Genomic DNA, 20676 nt, shown 5'->3' with positions numbered 1-20676 from the left:
GTTCTTTCAGATTATTATTTTTTTTTCCAAATAAGGTTCTGGCAGTATGAGACATCATGTGCAATCATTTTAAACATACTGTAACTTTTAAGTGTATCATGTGATCTACAGGTTATTGACAGTGAATGATTAAAAGAGATCAGGGGAAAATTTCTCGTTAAAATAAGAGTTATTCCTGGGATGATTTATGGCATCTGCAAGGTGTTCATGTGTTGGAGTGTATAAGATTACGATCTTTATAGCTTGCTTAACCTTTTTGCCATACAGTTTACATTCAAGCAAGAATAATTACAGAATATGGCCATAAAATACATAAAAATTATTCCATAGTGTACTGCATTTTCTGAAGTGTCCACAGACATTAGTCAGTGAGACTTTAATCTAAGATTATTCATAACAGTTGTAGTGACTTTACAGGTGAAGGTAATTTTTGTGACATGTTAAGCAGCCTCGTCTCCTTTCAGTTTGACACCTGCTCAGCAAAGCCCTTAGGAATCCCTTACACTGAAATGTGTGCTTCAAGCACAGAGCACCTATGTGCTTCAGAGTATGCCAGTTTGTGCACGTAAATTGACTGAGCTGAACAGGATAATTCAATAAAATGTGGGGATTTTCCACAGGAAGTGCTGAGTTGTTCAACTCACGCATTTTTGTGGGAGCATAGATTTTGTGATGATGGATAGAACTTTCCATGGTAAAAATTGTGCAACTAGTTTTGAGATCGAACTGAGAAAGCGAGCAGGAAAAGATTCCGTAAGATAAGCCAACAAGTCAAAAATTATAACTTGATGATCTTGGCTATTCTTGCATGGATCTCGCTTTCACCACTCTTGTTCAAGCTTTTATTTTATGTAAACTAACTATAAGTTGGAGGAGGAACTTGCATCATACATATCCAGGGAAGGGATCGTTCCTTCAGACTTGTGTTTCATCTGTGTCCTCTTTATTTCTTATTTTCCTTTTAGGACTACAATGCTTGGTTTCAAGTCTCTCTAAGTTAATTTCACTTAACCATTTTGGGTCTGTTTCCCTTTTCTCTTTCACCTCATACATTGATTTCCATCTGGGCGCAGTGGACGTGAACTATAGCATAGCCCTGACGTCTCATTTTACGTTCATCATGCACTCAGCTATCGAGGAAGCAAATGAGAGGCAATACAGTGAGAAGTCAGATATCTTGCCTTTTATATTTTCTGGCACGCTTGCTTTTCTAAGAGGCTGGATTTAAAATTAATAAGGCAGAAATTTCATTCCAAGAGCGTGCCAGGTTGAGTTCCCCCACAGGACTGTAACTTTAGCAGATATTATGATCTGCTGATGTTTCTGTTTCAAGACCAAACTTGTTATTCCGTGTCATCTTACATTTATCCAGAGTACAGAAATAGCTAGGGCTCCTCTGCATGTGGCTCGCAGATAACGCACACAAATATAGTTTCGTTGATTATTTACATGATCCCATAGTTTGAAGGAGCTCTGAAAAGGCATTGTTTTACGATGAGATATGCCTGCTCTTTTAGAATAAACACTGATAAAAGCCAAAAACGTGGTGATAGAGAAACTGCTCCCGTTTTCATTTTCTTGTTCAACACAGCCCTTGGGACGAAGTGACTGTTTATCGCAGCTTGGACAGTTTCATATACAGATGCAGAGTAAATATCAGCTACAGCTCTTGGCTATTTACAGAGCAATGAAGAAATCAAGTTTCCTTAAACACATTCATTTTGAGATTCAAATTTTAGTTTTTTCCATATCGAATTAACAGGAAAGATCTCAGGGCAAAGCACACACTTGTCTATTTGTTAAAAAGTAAGATAAGACACTCCTCTCAGCAAAACCCTGTGAGATTTCCTGGTCAGACCCTGCAGGTATTTGCAGAATGAGGGGAGGAAGAAGGATGTGAGAATACAGGATAATGATAATACAGGAGAAGGAACAAAAAGGTACATGGAGATAAGATGAGATAAATTTACTGCATGCTCTTCTTTGTAGAAAAAAATACTACTGCAGAAAACACTGGAGGAAAAAAGTGTTTTTAAAGCAACCTTATTCTGTGAGATCTAATTCCTACCCCTCAAGTCAATTGACAAAAATTTGCAAAAAGTGCTTTACTGAAATCAGAAGACATTCATCCATATAATTAGTCATTTGAAAAATACAGCTGAAAAAAACAAGCTAGCATTAAACTTTTCACAGTGCTTCACTTGATTGAAGTAATGTAGAAACCCTAATATTGCCATATAAATGTATTCATTTCCTTAATTGCATTAAAATATTTTGTCCTTCATGTTTGATTCTGTTTATTTTATCATTAAGTTCCTACAAGAGGAATGAGAGAAAGATGCCAATTAGAGTAGCTGCTGAGGGAAGGACAAACAAGGCTAGAATTCCCGACTCAAGCATAATCAACAGCAGAGATTAATAAATTTAATGCAGGAATAATTTGATTATCAAAGCAATTCAGTTGGAGGGAAGAGAACTTCTGAGTAAAAATGACAAAACACACAGCAAATAGTCAGCTACTTAAGGAGACAGGTTTCTTTGCACGGAAAGTGAGTTTGAAGGGTGAATCAGTAGTGAACGGTCTCTTCATGTTCTAATCCTAAATCACAGTCTTTATGACCTGAACCAAGAAAGGGAAATTTTGAAAATGAGTTAAAATAGGAGTAAGATACATAGATATGAGAGAAGAGCTCATTTCAGTTAGGTGTCCCCCAGAATGAGTTGTGACATACATCAGCCATGACATATGCTTGTTTCCTGTATGGCATATTTAAGGTCATTTCACAGCCTTGTTAAGAATCAGAATGCATTTCCCTTACCAGAATTACAAATCTCTCCCTTGACCATAATTGCTAGTTTATGTTTCAATCATAAGATGAGGGCTGTTCATCTGATATTTTGGAATACCACGCCGTATATGGGAAGCATACCTCTCCTCAGTATTCACTCTTGGCTTGCTCCAGCTAAGCTTGGGAGTTTTCTGGTTGTGGCTTTTTTTAATTGAGTGGAAAAATTCGTGAAATAAATCTATTAATAATAACGTTGCTTAGTTGAGAAAGGCAGAGAAGAAGAGAGAAAGGAGGAAAAGAGGTGTTCGGTGAGCGGCAGAACTGTTGAGCCTTGGTTTCTGAAGGAAAACCTTTCAAAACCTTTATCCATAATCACGGTAGATGGGGAAAAATTACATGTGTCACCACTGTGCAGCTCCTGCTGAATGAATTGAGCTCCGCGCCTCTCCAATTAACGTCCTTCCCTCTCTTCAACTCTTGTCAGAAAATAACGATTTCCAAGACTTTTACTCTACTGTGAAACTCAGCTGAAATTAGCTGATGGATTCAAAAATGGTGATAACGAGGCTGAACAGGCATTTCCATAGCAAATAAGGCCAGAAACATTTCTATCTAGGTCACGGGCATGAAGTCACGTTCTTTCCCTTTCTTTTCCCTGTCCTACCAGGCTCCAACTCACAGCTGTCCTTCAGCATCACGTCCGGGGACAGCGCGGGACAGTTCGGCGTTGACTGTAACGGGGTGCTGAGCATCAGGCAGCCTTTGGACCGGGAAAGCCAGTCCTTCTACAGCCTGGTGGTACAAGTCCATGACATGGCCCCTCTCCCAGCTTCCAGGTACACCAGCACAGCCCAAGTTTCAATTATTCTGTTGGACGTGAATGACAGCCCTCCCAGCTTTATCTCCCCGAAGCTGACCTACGTCCCCGAAAACACGCCGATAGATACGGTCGTGTTCAAAGCACAAGCGACCGATCCTGACAGTGGTCCCAACAGCTACATCGAGTACAGTCTGCTCCGGCCGCCGGGAAACAAATTCAGCATCGGCACCATCGACGGTGAAGTGAGGCTCACTGGGGAGCTTGACAGAGAAGCCATGTCCAACTATACCTTGACGGTGGTGGCCACAGACAAGGGCCAACCTTCCCTTTCTTCATCTACGGATGTGGTGGTTGTGGTCCTGGACATCAATGACAACAATCCGCTTTTTGCCCAAAAACTTTATAAAGTAGAGGTGAGGGAAAATACTTTGACAGGGACGGATTTAATCCAGGTGTTTGCTGCGGATGGAGATGAAGGCACGAACGGGCAGGTCCGCTATGCCATCGTGAGCGGAGATGACAGTAACGAGTTTCGCATCGATTCTGTGACGGGAGTGATAACGGTGGCCAAGCCTTTAGACAGGGAGAAAAAGCCCTCCTACACACTGACTGTTCAGTCAGCCGACCGTGGGAGCAGCCCGAGGACCGATACCACCACAGTCAATATTATTCTGAAGGATGTCAATGATTATGTTCCCGCGTTTGAACTTTCACCTTACTCTGTGAACGTTCCTGAGAACTTAGAGACGCTCCCCAAAGTTATTCTTCAGGTGAGTGCAGTCAGCAAATAAACACATACCTCCTATTATTATTAACGTGCCTGAGTATTGGTGTTATCACTGGGACTTGAGAGTTTGCTCTCTCTCTCATCTTAATCTCAACTTCCATGCAACAAATGTCTCAGTCTGATTGTTTTCTACATGGGATGAAACTCTGTGCCAGACACTGGAAGAGAACAAAATGGGTTCAGGACATGGAACACTTGCTTTGCTACAGAGCTCAGCCTATAGCAGATCATCCGTGGTTTTTGCTGAGCCCCAAAACAGTCTTTACTGCATTGATGCTCGAGAAAAATTATTAATCAAGTATTTAGTATTTTCATACTCTGCTTTTTAAGTCCATCCTCACTGTGTTACATCACTTTTACAATTATAGCTAATTTATACTGGCCCTTGAAGTATCTGTTCTTTTAGATTATTGTCATAGAGAGTATTTCCTCTCTCCCAAAAAATTTTTACAGACCACATTTTTGCTTTTCTTTTATAGGTTGTAGCAAGGGACGATGACCAAGGACTGAACAGCAAGCTTACTTACATGCTGGTGGCTGGAAACAAAGAAGGAGCCTTTACCCTCTCGACCAGTGGAGAGTTGCGCTTGGTGCAGAGCCTGGACCGGGAGGCAAAGGAGCAGTACGTGCTGCTTATCACTGCTGCTGATGCAGGTACAGCAAAAGGGGAGTCTTTGCTGGTGGAATCTCATTGTCACTTGAAAACGTGGTGTTCAGGATAGAACCGAAGTGTTTTCGTGGTGGTCTGGGATTTTACTGGATGGAAGATAGTATCTAGGGTTCAGTTTAGATCTCAATGGGGAGAGATGGGCTTGCATGATGTCGAGGGGAGTTTGGTTTCTGAAAATCAGGAGTTTACCCTTATGTCTAGTTGTCTGATGTTGTTTGGACTCACTACAGATTCAGGTAGGTTGATTTTTGCTCTGCAGTAGTAAGTGGTACGACTTAGGTCATAAGAGCCTCATGCATCGCAATAAAAAAACAATGTAGATGGTAACAAAACCCAATATAATGTTGTCATCAGAAACGTGCAGACAGGTCAGTTAATCTTACTGAAATCTTACCCTTGAAAATTAATGGCAATTTGCATTTTAAGGTTTTTAATTTTCAGCATCCAGTCATAGATTTGCAACAGAATCCCAAATGTATTCCAACTTCGCTCAGTTTAGAACAGGAAGTGAATTCTTGTTATGAAGATTAATTACACTTTCACTTGAGGTGGCTGAGCACAAAAGTTTGGTTTCAGATATTGCTACTAAAGTTAGTAACCAAGACATGCAGCATCATACCCTGGACTGATTTCCAGTCCCCCACGGTCTGATGGTTTTAATTCACTGCAGAACTTGTTCTTACTCTCTAATAACAGAAATAGAAGCAAACTCATCTCGTTGACAAGTGGATACGGTTTTGTTTTCTGCCGTATTGTGTGCCGTATCTTGTGTCAGTGACAATATCTATGGCTTATATTTTCCTATTGCAGCAGTGCTCAGGTATTTCTCAGTCTGAGCACAGCCGAAGCCACGAGACAGAATTTTAGGGCTTGACGTATCATTTGTCTTGTACTTTGGCTAGAGCTGCTGTATGCTTTGTATTTTTTTTTTTTTTCACTGGCTTTCATTACTCTCTAGCCACAAACTGCTCACTTGTGACTTGGACTTGCTCGGGCTTGAACATCTTTTTGTTCCTCCAGAAGCTGAGTCTGGATTTGTAAGGGAAAGCAGATCCTTGATGTCTGCTTCCTCTCCCAGTCTCGGTTGGCGGGAGTCAGTTAGGACTGCACAGAGCTTACAAGCTCTTGCATACCAAGTACCTGAAGACTGAACAATTATTGTCCTTCTTGGAAGAAGGAGAGGAACAACAGGTCAGTCATACCCCACGTCTAGCACTGTGTGTAACCTGAGAGTTGGACATGAGCACAAGCTTTTCCTAGATTCTGGTTCCTAAAAAAACCCAGATTTATACAACCCTACCAAATGAAAATACTCATTTGTGTTGGGAGGTCTCTCAGATAATCCAGGGAAAACTTGAGTACATGAAGTGTTCATGGAACCTTTGCTGTAAGTGACTGAAAAGAATAGCAGCATGTTTTATGAGTTCCTTTGTTTAAACGTATGGGTACCATGCTGGTTAAAGACTGAAGGTGGGTAGGGGTTTTTTTAATTTACTATAAAACTAATTATTCCTTCCTATCAGTGTAAAAATGTACTAGTGAAAGTGTTCAGGAGCAGATGTTCAGTGGTAATTTCCAACTAAGTTTAACTGTTGTACTGTATTTAAGTTTGCAGTCTGACTAATCCAGGGTTACTGTGATGTGATGCAGTTTTCAACTAGCCTAGTGAATAACGTTTTAAGTCTGAAGACTTACTCTAGATTCATGCCATCAAAGAATGCTTTTACAAGTTAGTCATGAATTATCTGAACAAAAATATCATAGGAAAGTGTCCAGCTTGAGTAGAAGTCAATGCCAGAACTTTCTTTGATTTCATGGAAATGGGATGAATAGATACTTTAAGTTCTTAAAACGTATTACATATTTAAGAAATTCTAGGATACTCCTGTTCTTTGAAGTATTCATGCTGAGTTCAAGCAGTCTGGAAGGTAAAGAACACTCTGGCATTTAATTCATTGGAGACCTCTTAAAAAGTCATGTTTGTCACAATAATGTGGAGCAAATGGACCAACTTAGAGACTGCAATATTTCTGTCAAGCTGCATCTCCAATATTATACTTTTATAAATTACTTTATCATATATAGAATGCACATGTAGTTCTGTCAGCATTTGGCAGCAGAGTTAGGAAAATATTATGTGGGACGAAGCCTTTCTAAAAAACAGTTACAGCTTATCAGAAGAAGAATGTATTTTTTAAAAATAAAATAATTTTTGTTAAATAGACAAAACATTACAAAAGCTACCGGTATGGGTATGTGGTGGATATCCAGGTGGTAACACACTGACTTTTGCTAGTCAGTGCCTGCTTCATTAAATGGGGTAGTTGTGGCTGTCCTACCAGAAAGATGTCAAGGACACAGTTTTGAAATAGGTAAGAAAAGTCTTTGGAGTATTGTGTTCATGAGCAGCTGCTAAATGTTTATAAAAGAAGGTCTAGCAGGCATGTCCAGCTCTTTGTCTAATCTATTTCTTCAGCGTGTCTTGTTTTGTATCGGTTTGATAGTGCTTAGGAAGAAGGATTTGCTGAGAGACAATCCAACCAGAAAGACAGATGCTAAACAGGTAGTGCTCCTCTGTCGGAAAGCTGTGCCTGCCAAAGTGCCGAGGAAAGCAGACTTGTCCAAAGTTATCCACATCCGTATTATCTTTGAAAATAAATCAAGGGGAAGGTATTATACTTTGCACTTTGAGTTTGGCTTTTATTAGCTATAATAAACAGGCTTTCAGTTTGTCTTTAGCAGCCCAAGCAACGGTCTTGCCATATACGGTGCATCTTATCTAGCATGGTGGGGTTTTTTTTCAGATAAAAATCGTGGTAGACATCCAGATGCAGTTAACTCTGGAAATATCTGGGTAGCACATCGAGGGCAAAATTCTGTGTGTCCAACCCGCTTCCCATTTTTCTTAGAATCTGCATCTCGATTTTCATAGGCTGCAGTGAGTGGTTTAGAGATAATATCCTGCTCCTATAGAAATCTATGCCAACTCTTTTTTTTTTTTTTTTCTTTCAAGGAAGCAGACACAATACATACTTGGAAGTACCTTTAGATGTAAGAACTGATGGATTTCCAGCTTGCTTTTGGCTATCTTCCTGATCTCTCTATACATACTCAGGATTTCTTTTCTTACGTTTTATTATCACTTCATCAGTCTGTGACTGTGGTTCTTGTAGCATTACCCTAGCCTGCATATGGGAAAGTTGATGGAAGAAGAAGGATTCTTAATTTTTCATTATTTTTATCTAGAGGTATCTGTGGCCTCAGAAGGGGTGGCTGCTTTGGTAATGGCTTTTATTTCACTCACAGCACCTTCTGAGTTTTATAGCATGTATCATACAGCATGTTCAGTGGGAGGTGTCCCTACCCGTGGCAGGGGGGTTGAACCTAGAGAGTCTTGAAGGTCCCTTCCAAACAAAATCATTCTGGGATTCTACGACTGGCAGCACGTACAGCAAGTCTGTCTGCAGCAGGTGAAGGATTAGGACATTGCAAAGCAGCAGCCTGGGTAGCGTCGAGCCAGCAGAGCTGGATGGGATGCTGGCTCCGAAATCCCTGTGCTTTGTCACGCCATGCAGATGTGCTCTTCCAGAGCCCAGATCTCAGTCCTGGACACATGACAAAGAGTTGTTGAATTATTAAGAGCTGAGCTGCTCATAAGCGTGTTGGGCAGGTTAGATGGCGACCGCTGGTGGGGCCACATGGACCAGCAATGGAAATTTGGGCAGTTGTTGAAAAAATGCTCTCCCATACAAGAGCTCCTCTCTAACCCAGAGAAGTCAGTCGTGATGTATGCATGGTCCTGGCTCTGGCCCAACTATTCCTTGGCTTTGCCTGCAGATCCTCCACCCGGTCCTCAGGGTAGATCTTGGGTCGGCAGAGAGTCTTCCCTCCGCTCCGGGGGAGGGAAAAGCCTGATAAAACGTTTTCTGGTGCTTGGCTCTGTGATTTGTGGCCAGGCAGCTTGCTTCGTGCCCAGTTTCCGCAAGATAGTTTGCACAAAGGTCCTTGATTTCAACCTTTTTTTAATCACTGCTCTTCCCTCATTTCTGCACTTCCACCCTGCTCTAACTGTGCTATGTCTCAGACACTAGACCGTGGCTCGAGGCAAGGAGGGGGGTTATGAAGACACGCGAAGCGTCCATCATTAGGAACATTCAGCATCTTCCAGAGATGTGCACCTGTGGCTTTGGTTGAAAAATAAAAGGTGATTCAGCCCCAAAGTTCAGCCGTCACAACTGAGAGCCCCTCTTGCAGCGCAAGCGCTAAGACTGGAGTGCGTGAATTATAAATATAATGGTGGCCCAAATGATGGACTGTGGAGTAACGTGATAGTGTTTAGATTGCAGATGCTCTCCCAAAACGTCTGCTGGCATAAACGCCAAGAGACCTGCAGGCAGCAATTTGAATGTGCCTTTAAGGGTCTGTTTCTACCACATAAATCATTTGTTTTACTTTGCTCTACCCTTCTTCATGGCAAAATGTTTGGGAAAAGAGACTTTCTACAATTTTTTTTCTCATCCCATCTGGTGGGGACCCAGCTCCGGGTAAACATTCAGTTCTGGCACCATGACAAGAATCGGTGCAGCTGCTTTTATCATCCTCTTTAACTCTTTGAGCAATTTTTTGGAGCAAATGTTAGCATTCCAGCAGTCCTCCTCCTTTTATTTATTGGTTGCAGGGATGTCGAGTAGCACATCTGGAAACCTGCTAGCTGCCCGGGACTACTGTTTAAATAAACTGCCACCACCATCTCTTGATTTGGTTGGTCAGATTGGCACGTTGCCATGATAAAACCAAAATCAAAATGTGATGTTTCTAATTAGAAGCTATGTTCCTCGGGGTTTTTTAATTATTTTTTTTAAAAAAAAAATTTAAACGATTTACTGATTTAGATAAATAGTTCTGAAAGAAATGAATCAGTGGACTGATTATTGTATTTAGTTAGCTGTTCTTTGTATACATCCCTGGCCTGTAGGAAAACAACCATATGCTTTTTCTTTAGAAAATGTTGGCCCCTGACTTATGCATTCTTTCCTTCAGGGGTGCAGGAGGGCAACCAAGCAGAGAGGTTATATCCTCCTCAGGAATTCTTGTTTTAGATAGGCTTTTGGTTCCCTTCAATCCTAAAACCAAATGAAGGCTGACAATGTAATTGTATTGGGTTTTTAAATGCATTTAAAGGTATTTCCCGGTTTGGGGTGACAAGTAAAGGACAATTGTACTTTCGAGTAATGGTAAGAAAGGGTCTCATGGGTAAACATTGTGTGAGATTTATGTGACTGTACTTAAAGATATTTATACTCATCCTGTTTTCTTAGCACACACTGTATTTCTACTTAGCAGGCAGTCTACAGTGTAAAAAGATGTTGCCTGAAAAGAATGAGCTGTGTTTTTAAAAGAAATTTAACTATTTTTAAATCTAGGTGCTGTCAAAACAAACAAGCAACTCACAAGTTTCAGTTAGAAAAAATATCCTGGTTTCTCTTCTTTCTGTGCTATGTCTAAATATGTTTGCTGAATATATTACTAAATACGCACATCGCTTTGGTGAGCTAAATGAAGCCGACATATGCTTGTCTTGGTGCTTAGCACTTTATGTAATGATTGTTCTCCTCTATGGGCGTGTTTATGCCACAGCTATTTCAGAAGGAATATTTGTTTATGTCTCAACTCCTTGCCTTTATGGAAGCTCTTCCTTGTGTCAGCGCTGTCTACTTGAGTCTAGTTTTACTGATTTATTATTTCATTAGTTGGTTGGGTTTTTTTACTCTTTTAATACTGGTGCTAAAGCTATTGCTTTGTAGGTTTCTTTGATTTTTTAACATTCATTTCTAAATCACACAATGTGAGAAATAAAATAGCAACAGACTCATGAGTGAGTTCACAGTGTTCATTTTGTCTTACTATCATCTGAAATGGGGAGAGAAGAGAATTGAGAAGTTAATGTACTTCTCCTTGACTCTTGGAAAGCAAAACTTGTAACACACCCAGAAGTTCTAATTCCCCTACAGACATTCTAGGAATTTCAACTGAAACTATCGACTTTTGTTAGCTAACTTATGGGTAGAAACATCTTTATTTATTAATATATTTGATTAGCCGTAAATGTTGGTGAGAATTTCAAGGAATGTAATTTTATGCCACCTAAAGGACTGAGGGTGGGTCATGATGCTCCTTGTTCTATCAAGTTATCACTAATGAGATAAACAGGAATATTCAGTAATTTTGTGTTGTTTCCCAACATCCAAAGTTTATTACAAGAAGCTTGTGAAAGTAATAAAGGAAAAAATCAGGAAAAAAAGGGCTACAAATACCACTTTATCCAGGGATGTGTATTGGGCAGTCAGTCAGAGGGAGTGATGAAAAAGTGAGAATCGAACATACGAAATATGCCAGAGCAATTCAATTTGCATCGAGTTTTGCCAGGGTACAGAAATAGATTTTGTAGTGTTGAAGTATCGATCCAAGTTGAAGGAAAATGTGACTGTTGAGTCTTTAAGCTGTCTTCACCGTTGTTGAGGATTTTTTTGGGGGAGGGGGATTCTTTTTTTCTTTGGCTTTACTACTATTTCTTAACTTCTTGGTACTATTTTGAGGGCGGAAAAAGTAGGTATATCCTTTTGGAAAAAAGATTCGGGTAGATGTATTTAAACTGGAAAACAAGGTAAAATATAAAGCCTAATATGCAGGATTTAGTAGGCCATGGAAAATTTCAAGGAAGAAAGAATTGTCAGTTTGTAAATGTTCAGGCTGTTACTTCCTCTCCTATCGCTTCATTCATCCATCTTGCTGTGTTTAGTTTGGAAGTTTTGAGTGAAAATTAATTTAAAATTATTATCCTTCTACTTACATTAATTCTATATGAAATTCTACTTCAAATGTGTTAAAGAGTTCTCTCAATGTAATCTGTTTTGCAGAAGAAGAAAAAAACTAGAGTAGTGATTACGCTTTGCAATTTCTCAGCCTTTGAGAAATACTAAGATTTTTCCAGTTTTGGTTATCATAAATGCCATTTTTAAAATTAAGTGTTATACCTTATAAATTGCAAGTCTGCTAGCTCATTCTTCAAATACAGAGCTGCAATTTCAGGAAGCCTTAATTTCAAGGATGAAACAAGTAAAATATGCACATATGGCTCAGACACTTATCCTGCTGGTTAATCCTCACTATTTATACAGAGTGTTTTTAAAGCATAATTCAAAATCATGCATTACAGGATTCTCACTGTGGGATATTCAAGAGTCACAAGCACTCAAAAATTGCTGTAGTCAGCAGTCCCTGCAGGAGCCAGCTTCTCTGTTTTCTTCTGTTTACAGCAATAACTTACAACAAGGAGAAGTAATTTGGTGGGTTTAAGAAAAATGTTATTTTTTTTATGCCTTTGCTTTTCTTTTAAGTCTCAGCTCTACTTTCTGTGAATGCCTCGGCAGCGCCCTTGGCCGCGCCAACCCTCTCAGAACCGCTGGCAGGGCAAGGTGGACACAGGGCGGTACCTGCATCCTCATGACTGGTCATTGGCAAGGGGTTTTAATGAGCATCTGTGCTGTATTTTTGCTTTATTGCACATGTTTTGTTCTCGGGCTGATTCTGTGTTCCAGTAGGTTCAGCTCTGTAATTGTGCAGCAGCTTTTTGTTGTTGTTTGTTTGTGTTTTTCCTCTTGTTCTGATGAGCAGGTCAGAGGAGGAGAACAGGACAGGGAAATGTGACATTCCAGTGCGTAAAGGTGGCTACAGGGAAGATAGGGGAGGCTCTTTATCAGTGAGTGTAGTGATAGCACAAGGGGTAGTATTAGATTTAAATTAGATATTAGGATGAAACTGCCTTCTGTGAAGGTGATGAGACACTGGAACAGGTTGCCCAGAGAAACTGTCGAAGCCCCCTCCTTGGCAGTGTTCAAGGCCAGGTTAGATGGGGCTTGAGCAACCTAGTCTGGTGGGACGTGTCCCTGCCCATGGCAGGGGGGTTGGAACTACATAGCCTTTAACATCCCTTCTAACCCAAACCATTCTGGGATTCTATACAATGTGTATGTACACCAGAGGACTTGAAACTGTCTCTGCGCGTGCATGCAAGACCCACCAATACAACAGCACGTTAAATGTACTGCACCGTAGTGCTGCTCCTGTTGTGAAACTGCAGAGCTCAGTGAATTCGTGGGATGCAGTCAGGCAGGAATTTTGATAGGAAATTATCCAAATATAAAACATCATGTGGATAAAATCCGATGAGAGATCCCATCTTGCATCACTATTTAGGACAAGGGTTTCTTTTGCGCTGCCAAAATGTGTTGGGTCTGTTTGTAGATGTGCAGCAGCCTAATGTGTAATTGTTTTTTTAAATATCTTATTTTTAACTTTTGATGGCTTATGTTTCCAAGTGTAGCTGATTTGCTGCCAGCTTCTCTGAGCTAGTAGATAGGGAAGGACATTGAGGCTTCTAATGTCTGATGCAGCACAGAAAAATCTCTTCTCTTGTCAGATAGCTCTTGCACAAGTGCAGATCTATCCAAAAGTTCCTATGTTTTTTCAAGTACAAATTCTGTTAGACCGCTTTGGGAACAGCTACTACTTCGAGAAGGTCATCTGTGAGAAAAAAATTTGATAGACTCCGAAATTTGGAAAATCTGGATTCCTGTGTGTGCTCATTCACCGGTCACCCACTGAACTGGATGGGAGTAGAGCTAGCGTCTAATCTCTTTATTATGTTTATTTATTAACTGCTTATTTCAGCTTTTGTCTTAAGATACACTGGGTTCACCAATTTTTTAAGACTTAATATGGAAGCCTTTGGTGAAAAAATTGAGTAAGAGCAAAATAAAACACAATCAACATGTCCTGCCAGGGTGACTATTTGTGGTGCGATCTTGTAACAAGATCGACTTATTTTTCTCATTTTGCATAAGTACTTTTTTGTGGTGTTTTTTTCTTGTGTGTGTGTTCCTGGCAAATAAGTTAGTTTAAGGTCATCCGCACTTCAAATCAAGCTTCCTGTGCGTTGGAAATCCAAAGTGTAATGCAAGCTAGTTGGATTTTGACTTACTCTAGCTCGGTATTTATTTTAAAACTCACCAGTCGTGTGAGGCTCAGCACACCCTCCATTTAAATGCATTTAGAAAGATTGGCTGCTTTATTCTGAGAAAGGCTGTGTTTACTTGAGTGAAAAAGTTAATGCTCTTTAATAACACATGCAACTTCTAGTCCTGGGACTCATTCACTCAGTGTTTGACTGGAGAACTGAAATCCGCTTTGTTGCAAAGCAACACATTTCAGTGAAGCAAAAATTCCATTTCTGTTAAATCGCTTTCCAATTTTCAGGATAATGATGTGTTTAATTTGCCACAAAACGCGGTAAACTGCCTGCAGTATGAGTTTCGATTAGTCATTTAGATTCATTTTATTTAATTCTAATCCCTTTTTATTCATTTTAGTGAAATGTAGCCATAGTTTTCTTGCTTAAGTTTATTGTTAGTTTTCTAGCACTTAATTTAGATATTTTAATGCTGGCAAAAACTTTGGGTTCCTGGTTTCTGAGAGGAATGATGGTTTAACTATCTGCCATGCTAACCATGGCATGGCCAGTACCCAGAAGCCATGAAAGCTTCAGACAATATGTGGATAACATTCTGAACGTGTTCTCCTGTTTCTAATGTTTACCGTACCACACAGCCAAGATAATTTCCAACACCATCATTCTTCCCCTGAGCTTTCTTGAGGAACATAAATGGCTTTGCAGGTTTCCTTAAATGGTTTTCTTTTTCTACTCCAGTCTGCTCAGTCCTCTGATCATCCTCAACTCGTCCTGGGGTCCAGCTATGGGGCAGAGAGATGAACATAGGCTGGAGCAGACAGTGCCATGTGTTGGGGGATTAAAGGGAGCCAAAACACCTTGCCGTTCCCCATGCCCCAGGACGAGGCTGATGAAGACAGAGTGGTGCTCCCTTCATCTAAGAGTGTGTGAGTAGGCCAAGGTGACAGTGAAGGCTGTCTTGAGGTGCTTTTGCATGGCTTGTAAGCCTTAGCACAGTTTAGGGGAACAAGTAGCATATGATGCGTTCACCCAGATACGTGTACTGTCCTCTCTTTGCTGGTTATTTTGGGTTGGAGAAGGAGAAATTGTCAGGTTAAATGATATTTCTCCCCTCTCACCTTTCTCTATTTAATTCCCATTCTTCTACGTGTGTTGCTGCACACAGCTAGTATTTTTCATTCTCCTTCTGGATGACTGGAAGAAAACATAGAGAGGGCTCGTTAGAACTTTTAGGCTGACACATTTCCGATGCGATGAATGGGGCAGAAGACCAGCTTGTTGGTCTTTGCCAGTCCTGCCTCGCCGGCAGAAGATCCTGCCCCCGTGCTGCCACGATCCTCCATGGCCGTTTCTTCATGTCACCTCGTCAGATGTCCCACATGGAGAGGGCAACCACAGCCCAGGGCTGGCCAAGCCTGAGGTGGCCTCTTGTAACCTCCCCCCATCACTTGTCCTCCACCGCAGCCCTCCAAGGAGCAGGATCCCAAGGTCTGCTCCTTCTCTTCGTCCCCAGACACATGTTTACTTGCAGATGTAAGCAAAAAGCTTAAATTTTTGGAAGAGCATCCGTGGGAAGCAATTTTCTTCCTGAACTCGGCGTTACTATTTTGACACTGTCCCAGGTTAATCTTTATTTCAACGATGATGTGTGGACATTTGTGGGACTGCCTGCTTAATGTATATGTATGGCTGTCACCTCGAAAATAAACTGTCGGGTTCACAGAAACAGACCGCGGCACACAGAGATGGGAAATTCAAAATAATATATTAATGTCATTGTCTCTTAAGTTTTAACATTTGATGTTCACGCAACAGTCAATCTAATCTCTCACGTTTAGTTGCATAATTAACTTTATGTCCAGTTACTAATCATTTAATGGTTCTTTCATTCCTCTGCCTCTCTAGAGCACTTTTTTCACTGTGGATATCTTAACCCTCTCTGAGATGTGGTAATTTCGGATTTGGAACAAACCTACTAGCAGTGTAACACTAGAGAAATGCTCTAAATATGAGTTGTCTGACAAAGAAACAATACTTCAAATGATTGCAAGAAATTGGTAGATATTTTATTGCAAGTTTGCTAAGGGAAAAGTGTCTGTTTCTTCATGTCTCTTTCACTCAGAGCTGTTGGTAGGAGTACTCTGAGGCTTGTGTGGCTCTGTACAGCAAATTTTTATAGATTGTAACATGCCTGATTTATTAAAAACAATATGGGGTCTTCTTAAGTGTTTGGCTAATATTGTAGAATTTACACAAAATTTACGACACTTAGTTAAGTAAAGTATTAAGTGCAGTTTGAAGAAAGAAAAAATGGATTATTATCTAGCATAATAAGAATAACTGACTTGGGGCAGATTTGCTATCGAAGCAAAACTAAGAAATCTGGGAACTCAGCCTGACCATGGAAACTACTTCCCTCACCACAAATATGGCACGTACATTTTATGAAACCTACTTATTACCAGGGACCAAATTCTGTGGTCCTCATGCAAGCATAACTTTCACTGAAAGTTCACTGAGGACGGTAGGATTTGGCCCCAAGCTATTTCTTTTCCATAGAAAATTACTTCATTTGTAATTTCCTCTTCTTATATTTCTCAGTAACTGCAGAAATGTGAGCTAGTCATTTGATTTCAAGTGAATAAAAGCTCTGAGGACTCTCTGTGAAGTTTCAACTTTATCTTTCAGTGTAGTAGAATAAAGGAGTAAATTTGTGGACGTGAGGTTTTACTTAGAGGGGGAAAAAAACCATGTTTGGATAGCTGCATAGATAGGAAACCAATGTAAATATGTGAGTTTTTCCATCTAAGTAAAATGAGAAAGATTTAGACGTTTGAACTGAAGAGCTGAGACTTGGAATGTTACAAACAGCTGGATCAATATTGGGATGTTTCTGCAAGCACAATGCAGCCACGAGCTGACCGAGGTCTGGGTTATTTACTATGACCCTAGATAATTATTTATTTCAGCCTGCAGAGCCAGAGCTAGTCCTGATATTCATTTCTGTGACTAAAACGATAGTGTGAATTTTCCAGCTTGCACTTAAAACAATGAGTTTCAAGTTTTAGCTGTGAGTTAGCTTTCTTTTCCAGACTGAGTTGCATTACTGATGTTCTTTGAATTGCACTTACCCAAGATTAATTTCTGAATTATGTATAAATTGTTTAATCACCTGTGAAACTTAACAACTTTCAACTTTTCATTTCATTAGCTGCAAGATGAATGTTGATTGAATGTGTTTGGGAGGCCAGAGCTTGATGACACACACAGCAAACACCATTGAGGACTCTATTCCATTTAATGCAGTAATAATAAACACTCCACAGGCAATATTTCAGCAATCAGGAATGCTTGTGCAGTCTTTTCTATCTGTATGTGTTTGGCTAAATGACAAAATTGGAGGGGGGAAAAAAAGGGTAAAAAATAATGAGTCAGACTTACTGCCTTAATGTAACCTTCCTGGCTGAAAGTATATTAATTGGCAAAATGAATTACCTCAGACTAGACCAGAGAAAGGCCTCCATTGTGCGGGGCTGCAGTGTGAAACCTATACTCTTTGGCTTGCACGTTCTTTCCTCGGCATCGTGATCCGTCCCGTCCGATCAGCAGGTTTCAAAGTCAACCTTGTGAGATTTATAGAGCCTTTCAGCTGGAAGCTCTTCTCGTTCAGTCCGCTGGCACATTTAGCCGAGTGACTCTGAAGCGTTCCGCAGGGGAAAATACCTCCTTCCCGGGCAGGAGCTGCTCCCAGCAATGCAGCCTGGTGGTACTTCAACCTGCAAGGCTTAACGTGGGGGAAAATGTGTCCTTACTTCTTATTTTATGAAAGAGCTTGGTGTCTGGAGCCCTTGCCAGGACCACAAGAGACCCAAGAGCAGAACTCGCCTCCTTCCCCGCCCTAAGGTTGATGCCCAGCAATAACGTTGGGTAGCAGTGACCAGAGCATCTGCTGTGATGGGAGGACTTGGGTGGTCATGCAGGGGCTGCCTGGGTTTATTCGAAGGACATCTCTGTGTAACACACTGGCCTTGCAGCAAGGACACGAACCAGTCTCTGGCCCAAAGCAGTTTGATCATCATCATTTTTCCCAGTCCAGCAGATGTTGAATTGTTGTATGTGTGTGAGATTGAAGGGGAAGGTGTTGCAATCTTGGGTAAAACAGGCATGGTCGTCATCTGTCTTTTGAGTAAAAGGGGCCCTAGCTCATGTGTTTTACACTCCGTTATTGCTCTCTTCTCCTTCTATTTGTTATATATTCAAAGAAAGAAACGATCCCTTTTTTACAGGGACCATCAGTGAAGAATTAGGTTAGCGGTAGATGTTTCACTGGTTCTTGGCTGAAAATAAGTGCAATAGACTGGCAAAAGTAACATGAGCTTGTAAAACTCTTCATTGTCTTTTTTTTGGATTGGACAAAGGAAAAGCTTAAGAGAATAAATACTGAGAGATTGCACATGAATAAACATGCTATTTCTGCTCATCAGAGTTAAGTATTAGAATAACAAGGAGGATAAAAGCCTTAGGTTAAATAAGTTCAGTCCAATTTCCCGTTATCCCATCCGAGCGAGCATTATTTTCTGCTCATCTATAGATGGTTGTTTCTATGGAGAAATTGAGTCTGAATGGGGTTGGAGACTGTGCAACCTCCTCACCCACTCAGAGAAGGTCTCTCCAGGTTAGGGGTATGACGGGCAGTGGAAAAGCCGGGCGGAAGGTTGGTGTTTGCCACCATTCCCACTCTATTTGCTCTGTGGATAAATAAATTGAGGGCTGGAGTCTTCACAGCTGTCAGTGTGCCACCTTTGAATATCTTCTCCTAGAGACACAGCAAAGCCAACCACATGTTCAAATTGGTCCTAATTGTTACAGGAAGGCTTCTGAGCAGGTCCAAGACCATCTTTTTCCACTGAGCTTGTATTACAAAATATTTCTGGAATTAGATGGAGCAAGAAATAGAACAACTTCTTTTAATTTTTTTTCCCTTTCTTTCTTGCACAACTTGTACTTTATGTTGAGATGCCTTCAAAACAAATGTGACCCTGTCCCGCGGGTTGAATGGGCTTTCGTGCTCTGTGAACTGTGACACGCTCAAGTGCCAGCCTTTAAATCGGGGCTGGCAGACCTCAGATTAGCATGGTGGTATTTGTAACCTCTAGCATTTTATTTCCTGCAGGATCTCCTGCCCTCACTGGCACGGGAACCATCGCTGTCACGGTGGATGATGTCAATGACAATGTCCCCACGTTTGCCTTTAACATGTATTTTGCCACTGTGCTGGAGGATGCTCCTACGGGGACAGATATTTTGCTCGTAAACTCTTCAGATGCTGATGCTTCTACAAATGCTGTTATTAGGTAGGTCATTTGCCATTGCTCTGTGTAATACTGCCTCGTACCTTGCCTGAAGGTTTTCTTCCCCCAGTGTCCATCGCCAACCTGCCATCAAGCTGTAGGTCACAAAAGGACAGCAGTATATCTGAAGCTAAGCTATTTCAGCAAATGGGGCTTTTTTTGTCGTTGTTGTTGTTTCTAGGCTTTTAGAGTTATGTTAAGGACAAGTAGAGCTGCAGTGTTATTTTAATTTTCGACTAAGTGAAAAGCAAATGAGTTAGCTTGCACCTGAGTTCTAGATGAAAATTTCTCAATAACTGTAGAGACAGTGAATTTAAAAAAACCCCACAAAATCTAAAGAAACACTGAAACTCCAAATAATGTCATCAATGGATTAAGCACTTCAGCTTGCAGTCTGTATATGCATTCTGTTCATAAAGGGATAGGGCACAGGCTGTAAGTACTCATCATTCCTGACTTGCCATCAGCTTGTGCAGCCTTTGGAAAGGCTTTCACCTTCTATTTAGCATAGCTTTTAGAGTTGAGGCCTTGTAATAACGGATATAGTTAATACATGTAATACGAATCTTTTAAAATATATTCCTGAAGAAGCTAGAAACCACTGTTCTTGGACTTCTTAAATGTTAATTGAAGGAGCTTTCAGGAAAGGATTGGTGGGGAAGAGGAAGATGTACTTCTAAATGACATACGTTTGCTACAAAAGCTGACTTTAGAGCAGAGTTAAATGATATTTTTTTTCCACTGATGTTCAAGTGAAAGCATTCTACCCTTAAAAAAAAGTACAGAATGTATTTTGCAGAATGAATCATCATTCATTTCTGAGCTAGGCAAATCTAGATAATCAGTATTGCTTTTGTGTATAAAAATGTCCAAACCAGTGGATAGTATTAATTTTGTCATAGTGCACTTAGGTTTGGGGAAGTTTTTTCAAACTGTATTTTAGACGACTGGTTGTGCAGACTTGGATGCATTTATAATAAACTAGCTGAGCAGGCACTGTATCACCCAACATGCAAATATTTATGTTATGGGAGACATTGGGGACCCCCTGAGTGGTCAACAATAGCCTTGCCATGGCGTTCACCTCCTTCCACATAGTAACCAATTTTCCCTGAAAACCTACATGTTCCCTGGGTAAACTTATGGTCAGTTCATGTTTTCACTTTAGAACGAAAGTTACGCAAAGTTTATCCCATTCAGAAAACCAGCAAAGACTTGAATTTCTGCGTTT

The 20676-nt window shown here is 40.6% G+C and overlaps 1 protein-coding gene across 1 annotated transcript in view; it reads left to right on the top strand.

The window, feature by feature from the left end:
- Positions 1-20676, top strand: part of LOC104280474 (protocadherin Fat 4-like) — a 60325-nt gene that overhangs the window by 4017 nt on the left and 35632 nt on the right. Inside the window, 3 exon segments of the mRNA XM_009878135.1 lie at positions 3457-4379; positions 4876-5050; positions 19268-19448. Of these exon segments, the coding sequence (XP_009876437.1) occupies positions 3457-4379; positions 4876-5050; positions 19268-19448 (1279 nt within the window).

This window comes from Apaloderma vittatum, unplaced genomic scaffold (genome assembly GCF_000703405.1).
Source record: "Apaloderma vittatum isolate BGI_N311 unplaced genomic scaffold, ASM70340v1 scaffold17501, whole genome shotgun sequence".
Classification (NCBI taxonomy): domain Eukaryota; kingdom Metazoa; phylum Chordata; class Aves; order Trogoniformes; family Trogonidae; genus Apaloderma; species Apaloderma vittatum.
The sequence above is the reverse complement of the archived record's forward strand: the minus strand, read 5'-3'. Positions and strand labels throughout refer to the sequence as shown.